Source organism: Miniopterus natalensis, chromosome 4 (assembly GCF_054644295.1).
Source record: "Miniopterus natalensis isolate mMinNat1 chromosome 4, mMinNat1.hap1, whole genome shotgun sequence".
NCBI classification, from domain to species: domain Eukaryota; kingdom Metazoa; phylum Chordata; class Mammalia; order Chiroptera; family Miniopteridae; genus Miniopterus; species Miniopterus natalensis.
This window is the reverse complement of record NC_142084.1, coordinates 95,958,139-95,968,121: the sequence shown is the minus strand read 5'-3', so window position 1 is coordinate 95,968,121 and position 9,983 is coordinate 95,958,139. Positions and strand designations below refer to the sequence as shown.

General features: G+C 56.8%; 1 protein-coding gene across 1 annotated transcript; it reads left to right on the top strand.

Annotated features, from left to right (window-relative positions):
- The first annotated feature begins 5,692 nt into the window (after positions 1-5,692).
- DRD1 (dopamine receptor D1) lies at positions 5,693-7,310 on the top strand. The gene has a single exon (XM_016208781.2). It carries the CDS (start codon positions 5,859-5,861, stop codon positions 7,197-7,199), a length of 1,341 nt encoding a protein of 446 aa, XP_016064267.1. The 5' UTR covers positions 5,693-5,858; the 3' UTR covers positions 7,200-7,310.
- The last annotated feature ends 2,673 nt before the right edge of the window (positions 7,311-9,983 follow it).

The following is a 9,983-nucleotide window of genomic DNA, read 5'->3' as shown; positions in this document are numbered from 1 at the left end:
AAGATGAACAGATCTTCACCCCCACCTGCTGGGATCCTAGAAGTTTACACAGAGTTGCTGAGTGGGTTCAGCCCCAGCCTCAGTCCAGATGGGCTCACTGCCCTCGCAAGGCGGGGTCCTTGAAACTAGCAGAACGTGCATTCCAGGGACGGGGCCCAGAAGCTTCCGATCGCCCAGGGCCAGCTCACGGGCCAGCCAGTGGTCGCCCCCTCCCCACGCCTCCTCCAGCAGGGGTGAGAGTGACCGGTGACCATGCTGTGAGGACGCACATAACTCAGCCAGCGGCAGGGGCGGGCTGGGGAGCAGGCGGCTCAGGGATGTTTCTGCGACTCTCAGGCCACGCTCTGGCCTCCTCCCAGCATAGATGGTCTCACGGGCCCGACAGACAGGTGAGCAGCTTTGTTTCTCCGCAGAATTTGGCTCGCAGCCTCAGGGGCCTCCGTGAGCATTCTCTCAGCAAACCTCTCCCCCGGGGCGTCGTGGTTTCTGCCAGAGGCCCGGAGACGGCTCTCCGGGGTGGCTTAGATTCCACAGTTACGCAGCAGACACGCTTTCCGTGAGTCAGCCGGTCTTTCGTCTCAGCTCGGTCACGAGCTTGCCAGTACGAGCGTTCTCCCGCATTTTCCCAGCAGAGCTGCCCCCCGTGTCAGTTCTGCCCGGTGCTGTGTGAGGGACGTGTGCCGCTCCGCACTGGAATAGAAACCCCGCGAGGACGGGGTGCTGGCTGTGTTCAGTGATGAGTTCCCGCCGCCTAGAAAAGCACCTGGCCAGCCACGGGCCCTCAATACGTATTTATCAAAGTCACGATGACACTTACTGTTTCAATCTTTTTTACAGGATAATTGACTGATTAAAGAAACATCATAGCGACGTGTTGTAGGACTTATGCCATATGTAGAAGTGGGAGGGAAGACAAGAAGGACAGCTTTGTAAGGTCCCTAAACGGTGCCATAGCCCTTGAGGTGGGCCGTGAAAAATGTGAAAGATGTAGATATGAGAGGCATCTGTATCTGACTATATGTAATATCTCACATATCTGTGTATAAGGTACAAATACAAGATCTATATCTGTATTCTACATCTTACCAAACATGTGAGGTGAACCCCAAAGCAACCATGGAAATAACAGGACATAAAGTTATAGAGAACGGCTCGGGTAAGCCCGCAGGAGACAGACCAAGAGGACCGGCGAGGGAAAGGGAACCGGGAACAGACACGACAGCGGGAGGCGCGTTCCGGCCCGGCCAGGGGCTCGGTGGCCGGGCTGCCGTCCCGTGCGCCAGAAGGCGCGGCTCCGACTTTGAGCGGCACAGCAACGACGGGAAGGACAGGCGGGTGGGACCGGGAATTTCAGAGAGGCCGTGCCTACGGCCTGAGACAAGCATCCTGGCTACTTAGGGTTAGCCAGGCTTTCTCTCTTTTCAGCGACATCAGCAGCAGTTGTTTTGGTATCAGATGGGCTTTAACCACGCCAAAGCCTCCCAAACGTAGGGCATCTGGTACACGTGACTGTTCAGTTGTTGAACTTATTCCGAGGTGAAGCCGCACCCCCACCCCGCCCCGCCCTGCAGCGAGCCCTCGGTACTCATTTACCTTTCCAAGCGCCAAACAAAAATATGTTGAAAGCATCATTTTAACTCCCCTCCCTGCAGCGCGTATGTCACAGCTTAAAAGACGTGCGGCTCTGGGAGACAAAGGTGCTTTGTGCTTGGGTTTCCGTTCCCAGAGGCTCTAATTCCGATACCTGCCTGCATTTACAGTCGCGTTCATATGCGGGGCGGGCGGCATTTTTATAGAACAGAAAACCGAAGCCTTCCTTTCACCTCCGCCTCAAGAGAGAAAGGCCGGGAAGGAACCCAGCCCTCTGGCCAACCTGCTGGGCCCCCTGAAACTCACTCCGTGCAAAGTGAAAACACCCCGAGATGGAGGCGACATTTTACTCCTCCCCCGTCCCCCCAGCAACGATGCTCAGGAATCAGCGACCTCCGTCCGCTGGCAACGGCTCTCAGGGGTCTGTCTGAGAATCGGGAGCGATTGGTCCGCTCTCCTGGTTTCCTGGCGACAGGAAACAAAGTCCCGCTTTAGGTGCTCACAGGTGCTCCCCTCCTGGGCTCCCAGCCTTTGTGAGTTTCCAGTGAGGACAAGACTGATGCTGTGACAGTGACAAGGGCCGAAACTCATTGGCGAGCGCGAACTACCTCCCAGCCCCTCGGAAAGTGACACGCGGTGAATTGGTCGCCTGCACCCGTCAGGGGAGCGAGTTGAGAGGAGACTCAGGTCAGTGAGGGTTAGTCTGGGAAGAATTTCGGGAGGAAAATTTTCAAGCAACAGAAGAGAGGCTCCCTTGGAGCGGCTGCGGAGCTTGAGAGAAAGATGTGAAGACATATGCTGTGAATGCCATTTGTTTCCGGCAAGGTTTTGGTTAATATTTAAAATTCATATCAAATATTTTTTTGGCTGTTGAACTGGTTTATTGAATGCATGGCACCTGAGACCAGACCAGTTGCCACTGGGCTTTATACAGACGGGACCCCTGAGGCTGGGGTTCTGGCCGGGGTCGGGGTCCTTGTTTTAATTTAAGGGGCAGTGGGCACTGCCAGGGTTACGGGCTCTGGGAGGACTGTGGGGGGCACTTGCCACGGCAGTCACCGGACAGAAACTTTACCCCTCAGAGTGGCCTCCACCTGACCTCCAGCCCCTGTGACCCCACTCTTGGCAGCGTGCTCCTTTGGGGGTTTCTTCCCATATAGAAAATCCCAGGGGAGTCCTCTCTCCTCCAGTCTAAACCCATCCCCCCTTTAACTTGGGGAAAAGGACCTCGCCCCCTCCTGCCCCCCGTTGATGCTGATTTCCCGCTCCCTGTGTGCTTGCGGGTGATTGCAGTGGAAACATCTCAGGGTGCGGGAGTTGGGCGTTCAGGCCCCCAGGCAGTCCCGCACCAGAAGCACGTGCTTCCGTTTATGCTGGTTTGGAAGAGGGAGAGAGACAATGAAGAGGCCCGGGGGCCGGAAGGGTATGTCGAGCACGGCTTACGGCTCTACAACACTGGATCTTTAGGTGTGTGTGTGGCAAAAATTGCATCTGTGACCAGGACTCACGGTGTCACCGCGTGTGATGCTGAGGCCGAGGGGGGAGGCCAGAGCTGGGGGCAGGCACAGGAGGGTCAGTGTCGGTCACGCAGCCCTGGGTGCAGCTGGTAGCGGGTGATCGGCTAGAAGTATTATTTAGGTGCAGGGTTTTGCAGAGAAACCGGGAGCTTGCAGCGTGGTGCAAGGTTCTCATGGAGATAAATTTGTGGGGGTTTCATGAGCCCTCAGGCTCCCGCCCCTGGAGGGCTGGCCCGGCCCTTCTCTCTGTGCCGAGCCCTCTGCAAACACCATCTCATTTAACACTTACAACAGCCTTGTTACATTGTCACCATTTCACAGAGCAGGAACCCAGCTTAGAGGAGAGAGGGCAGGGCAGTGGGCCGGGGACAGGAGCCAGGCCGGCTCACACGGAAACCCCTTGCTTCTCCCGCCGCGCCTCAGGACGGCACAGGGAGGCACACTTAGTGCCAGGTCTGACCTGGGAGGCACTGCCGGGCAGCTGGCGAGGGCTCAGGGCCCGCTGGCACCCATCTTGCCCTTCCCCTGTTTCAGCCCTGTGGGTAACTGTTTAGTTCCCCGCCAGCCCTGGAGCTCCAGTCGCCTGTCCCGTGTAAGTGAAAGAACACCGGGGGTCCCGCAGCCAGCTCCCTCCTGGGCCCTGTTACTCTGAGCACCGTTCTGCTTGGCCAAGTGGAGACAGCAGGCCTGCGACAGGGGCTGTTCCAAGGGGTAAATGACAGAAGGCGTGCCTGGCACAGAGGCTGCTCAGCACGTGCCGTTCTCTCTGGCCTCTGAGGGTAAGGCAGCCTCTTGCTCACCCCGGCGCCCCTGCTCTTGGAACACGAGTTTTTCACCCCTGTGCGTTTTTTAAGGGTATTTTAAGCAGAGGAGTCCCCTGTCCCAGGCTCGGGCAGTCATGGGCGGGGAAGAGCGGGGTGCCTGCGGGGTGAGGTCCGTGCCTGCGGGGGGGGGCGGGGGGGCGGGGGGGACGGGGGGGGGGGGGTCCCTACCTGCCCGGGCGCAGCGGGGGTCGCCATCCGCAGCCGCCGACAGAGGGCGCCCCGGGCCCGCTCAGCTCCCCAGCTGGGATAGGGGCGCGCGCGGGGCGCGGGGCTCAGGCTGCAGTCCGGCGCTGACCGCCGCCCTAGATGCGCTGGCGGCCAGGCGCCCCGCGAAGTGAGCACACTCGGGGCGCCGCGGCGTGCACGGGCCAGGGGTGCCGGCGCGCTGCGCCCTGCGGGCAGGCCGTGAGTACCGGAGCCGCGGGGGCTTCTCACCCTGGTCGGGGGCACCGGGAGGCAGCGCAGTCGGGTGGGCGCGGGCTGGTCTGGGGGTTGCTGTGCGTGGAAAGGAGGGCGGGGTCCCTGCTCGCGTTGGTCTTTGGGAAGGCTTTGGGGTCAACCCCAAGAGCCTCTGGGTGTCCGCCAAGCTTTGCTTTTCAAGCCACTCGGATTGACTTGAATTTCTAACATCGGGATTTGTCTCGAAGGGCCTGTCAGGTGTTGGTGTTGTCGGAGGGTCTGGGGGTCCTGGGGTTGGGGATGGGGTGGCCCAGGGCGGGCGACCGCTCACCGGAGCTTCCCTCACTCCTTCCACCCGCAGCTCCATCCAGGGGAACCACGTGCAGCTGTTGCCCGCAACTCTGCCTGTCAAGCGGAGCCCGCCCCCAGGGCAGGGGCGGGGGCGCGGGGGCGGGGCGCTGCACCCCGCGGGAACCAGCGGGTCCGGGCGCCCGCCAGGGCTGGGTGCCAGCTCTGCGCTCTCAGCCGCGCATTCCCACGGGCGCCTGGGAGGCAGTGGCCAGCGCCGCGGGAGGTGCAGGGCCCTGCCCCGCGGGGCCAGGGGTCGCCCAAGGGGCACCTCGCGTTCTGCTCCCGGGGTGGGAAAGAAGCAAAGGAAAGAGGCTGCCCAAGTGACTAATCCTGGAGATGCCCTTTCCCAAGGCGCTGCCGAGCTCCCCGGAGCCCTCTTCCCAGATCGCCGCCGCCTTGAACCATCTCTAGCCGTTCGGGGCCGCGGGGCAGCGCCAGCTCTCTGGGGGCCTGGCCCGGGATCCTTTCTCTAAACCCTCCCGATGGTTTTTGCACCGGGAGCCGAACCCCGGGTGCGCGCGCCCGGTAGGAAAGACTCGGGCGCATCTCCTGGGCGCGCGCGGCTGTGCTCTCTGAGCTCCTGGGGCTTTGGGAGAGACAACCCCAAGGCAAGGTAGGTGGCTCAGGATGCAGCTGGACTGGGCTTGACCCGAGTAAAGGTGCGATCTGCTCAAGTCTTGGCCGTCTTTGCTTTCTCTTTGCTCTTTAGGGCGTTTGGGGAACCGCTGCGAGAGCCAGGGGTTTGGAGGAGCGAGGCTTGTATTTTCAGCTGCGCCTCAGCCCCAAAATGTGACTACAAATGACTAGCTCGGCAGAGGCCTCCAGTCTCTGGATCGATAGCTTAGAATATGCTAAAAGGCCGGTGCTCTCCATGGGGAATTGAAGGGCCGGCTGGTTGCAGTGACAGTGACCTGGAGCAAGGGAGCCAGAAGACAGTTGTAGGAAGCAAGAGGGACCTTCCAAGGGGATGACCGGGACTGCCGGGGGCAGGCTCCCGCACGCCATCGCTGCAGCCCTCTGATGGGGTGCCCGTGAGGTCCACGCCCCGGGGAGCAAGTGGCACCGTGCAAGGGGCTGCCCTGTGAGCGGGGACTCCTGCGGCTCTGCCTGACCCCTCGCCCCTGCTTAGGAACTTGAGGGCTCTCGGAGCCCCGGGCAGGCGCTGTCCCCCAGCACCATGAGGACCCTGAACACCTCCGCCATGGACAGGCCCGGGCTGGCGGTGGAGAGGGACTTCTCCGTCCGCATCCTCACAGCCTGTTTCCTGTGCCTGCTCATCCTGTCCACGCTCCTGGGGAACACTCTGGTCTGCGCCGCCGTCATCAGGTTCCGGCACCTGCGGTCCAAGGTGACCAACTTCTTCGTCATCTCCTTGGCCGTGTCTGACCTCCTGGTGGCTGTCTTGGTCATGCCCTGGAAGGCGGTGGCCGAGATCGCCGGCTTCTGGCCCTTTGGGTCCTTCTGTAACATCTGGGTGGCCTTTGACATCATGTGCTCCACGGCGTCCATCCTCAACCTCTGCGTGATCAGCGTGGACAGGTACTGGGCCATCTCCAGCCCCTTCCGGTACGAGAGGAAGATGACACCCAAGGCAGCCTTCGTTCTGATCAGCGTGGCGTGGACCTTGTCCGTGCTCATTTCCTTCATTCCCGTGCAGCTCAGCTGGCACAAGGCGAAACCCGCGAGCCCCTCCGACGGGAACGCCACTTCCCCGGGCGAGCCCGCGGACAACTGTGACTCCAGCCTGAGCAGGACGTATGCCATCTCATCCTCTCTCATCAGCTTTTACATCCCCGTGGCCATCATGATCGTCACCTACACCAGGATCTACAGGATCGCCCAGAAACAGATACGGCGCATCTCGGCCCTGGAGAGGGCGGCCGTCCACGCCAAGAACTGCCAGACCACGACGGGGAACGGAAACCCCGCGGAGTGCGCGCAGCCGGAGAGCTCCTTTAAGATGTCCTTCAAAAGGGAGACCAAGGTCCTGAAGACGCTGTCGGTGATCATGGGCGTGTTTGTGTGCTGCTGGCTTCCCTTCTTCATCCTGAACTGCATGGTGCCCTTCTGCGGGTCGGGGGAGACCCAGCCCTTCTGCATTGATTCCATCACCTTCGACGTGTTTGTGTGGTTTGGGTGGGCTAATTCCTCCTTGAACCCCATCATTTATGCCTTCAATGCTGATTTCCGGAAGGCATTTTCAACCCTCTTGGGATGCTACAGGCTCTGCCCGACCACCGGTAACGCCATAGAGACGGTCAGCATCAACAACAACGGGGCCGTGGTCTTCTCCAGCCACCACGAGCCACGAGGCTCCATCTCCAAGGACTGCAACCTGGTGTACCTGATCCCGCATGCCGTGGGCTCCTCCGAGGACCCGAAGAGGCAGGAGGCAGGGGGAGTAGCCAGACCCTCGGAGAAGCTGTCCCCGGCCCTCTCTGTCATTTTGGACTACGACACCGATGTCTCTCTAGGAAAGATCCAGCCCATCACACAGAATGGACAGCACCCCACCTGAACTCTGCGGTGAATCCTGCCAGCCGCGCTCATCCCCACAGCGGGAGGAGGTCTCCCCGGGGCTTGCTGTTAAGAAACTAAGGTGCGGTGAGACTCGGAGGTGTCAGGCGGGCTCTCCTCTGCTGCTGCTCCTTCAACCACTAACTCGATTTAAAAATACACCCCAGTGTGTTTTCTGTGTTCTTCATGGTAAATCAAAGAGCCACACATGTGAGGAGAGTGCTCACAAGGGACGTGTCTTTGGCTCCAAAATTATTTTTAGAACCCGGTTCTTATCTTAGGACTTAAAAAATAGGGCACAGACTCAACAGTGAACAGCTTCACTTAAAAATGAAACCTTTCTGGGAAGGAGGTGAGAAGGGTTGCGTTTGCTGTGTACAAACAGGTGCTAACACTGGTCCGAGCAAAGCTGTCAGGTTGTAAAGGTAGGTGCTCGCCTTCCTGAATTACTTCTCAAAAACAATCGAGCCTTACAGTGCGAGTGGGATTGTTCTTTTCAGAACCGAGAGATGCTTTGTGGATATTGGTTTTATTTATTTATTGTATTATATGGGTATTTTTAATTTATTATAATAAATCTATATTTATCATATTTAATAGGATACACTGATGAGTTATCTGAGATCTTCCAGTAACATTTTTGTCCATTTAACTTGCACTTTATATAAGCCAATGAAACAAACCCATGGACTCCCTGAGATCCTAAATCTAACTCCCAGAAACACAGAGAAAACTGATAGGAAGTGAGCTTGTGGGGACTCCTTAAAATTCATCAGCATAAATAAAGACAAGGTGAACGTTGACAAATGCTGTGAACGATCCCCCCAAAAAAACATTTTGAAAAAAGCATAGCTGCTGTTGTACTCCTCAGAATTTTTTAAGGGACCAAGACTTTCCTGAGAGAACGATTTGCAGTTCTGTAAATATCTTAAAAAGAAACAAACAAACCCAGCTTAAGAAGCCAACTTGAAATATATCATCTTAGGTGGTAAGGAAAAGTCCATGCCACTTTGTATCTATGTAAAATAACCGGCCCTCTCCCTCTTTTCTCATCCCACCTGTCGGATAGCTTTTCTGAACCAAACAGTGGCTGTGTCCCGGGTCCATGTGTTAGCTCAGCTGTCACGACAGGCTCACCGAGGGACAGAGGTCGAGTCCTGCACCCCCATCTCACCAGGTCAAGGCCTGCTTTCTGTAGCGCTTTAACCTGAAGTTAGAATTGCTTTTCTAAAAGTCTAAATGTTAACGGTATTCGAACAAATAGTGCCTCATGCCCATCCCCCAGCCAGCCCCTCCTGCTGGGGAAAGCAGGCGACCCTGCCTCTGGGTGTGCTGAGCATCGAGCCATCAGCATCTCTTCTGACCAATGCGAGCCCTCCCTCTGTGCTCTCAGTCGCCTTCCCGGTCCCCGAGCATCCCCGTCATTCATGCGAGATACTAGTCCCTGCGGGGCGTTTCGAGAGGGTTTCCCTGCGGCGGTGGCAGGGCTTCCTTGTGGGCAGAGGGAGCGGGTGCCCGGGAGGGGAGCTGCGGGCGTGATCTCCTGCGGGGTCTGTGTAAGGTACGCATTGTGAATGTTTCCTCGACTCTGCTGCCTGTATGCTTTCTTACATATAATAAAATTATTTTGTGAACTCAAATCAACCCTGAACGAGCCGTGTTGCCCTTGTTAAATGTGTTTTAAGAACGAAAACATTTCAGACCCACAAGCGAGGAAACGTGGCATTTTCAAGGACCTGTCACCTGCTGCCTTTCAGCATTTAAGCAGATGTGTTTGATTTGGGCTGCACACTCCCGTGTCCTTCTGTCGTAAAGACTTTTTAATATATTTTTAAAAGAAACCCTTCTTTATTTGAGGAATTACTCTGCTTTTCATTTCACAGATTTGAAAGGTTCCTAAAAACCTCTGATTTGGCTTTCAAAGCACCCAGGGACTTTAAACGATGCAAAAATCACAGAGGCGACTGTGGCTTGCTGCCTCTCATGGCAGCCACTGTGTGTGTGTTTGTTTTCAGAGTAAACAGAACAGGAGATTTTTCCTGGAGAAAATATACAGGTTGGAGTGCTGGGCTCCTCACAGTGTCCCCCGAGCACAGGCCGACCCTGCCAAGCCTGTGCAGTTGTGTGCTAACCCTTCCCCTCCTCACCTGGCTGGAGAAGGCGCAGCGGCAGGTGGGGGGGAGCGAAGGGTTAAGTTGATAATTTGGAACATCACACGACAGATGGTGTCTTTCTAATTCCATATTTGCCACCCCCAGGCTTTGGCATGTAATGAACATGTCTAGAATGAGCGCCCATAAAGGCGAGGCTCAGGATTGCTTTCTGCCTCATAACTTTCTGGATATCTTTACTCTTTGCAGCTTAATTTTTTTTTTATTGGAAGTCCAGCTCCACCAGCTACAATGTTCAGGGTTGACACATGGCACAAAAGCCTTCCCCACTGGTGTTGTCGGCAGAATGAAAATTAAAGGCATATCTAGAAACGATGTTCAATAATCACACAATGCAGGGTGCCGCGGACAAGACCCGGCGTCGGGTTCGGGGTGTGTCGGATGGATAAAGGGCGTGTCATGAGGTGTTCATTTCGCCGAAAGACTCTTTCAGAGAATGTCCTTTGCAGCCACGAAAGCAGATGACAATAGGACTTTCATTTCATTTCCAACTGCAGTAATGAGCCTTCGTAATGCGACATCTCTGTGCAATACTTTAGCAAGGCAGAGATGGGTTTAAAGAGGTGTCTTTTCCCCTCTCCACCTAAGGAGATTCCTCTCCTGGCCACATAGAT

What these genes read in the sequence shown, in the direction of transcription:
- DRD1 (XM_016208781.2), top strand. Translation starts at nt 5,859, where the DNA reads ATGAGGACCCTGAACACCTCCGCCATGGACAGGCCCGGGCTGGCGGTG.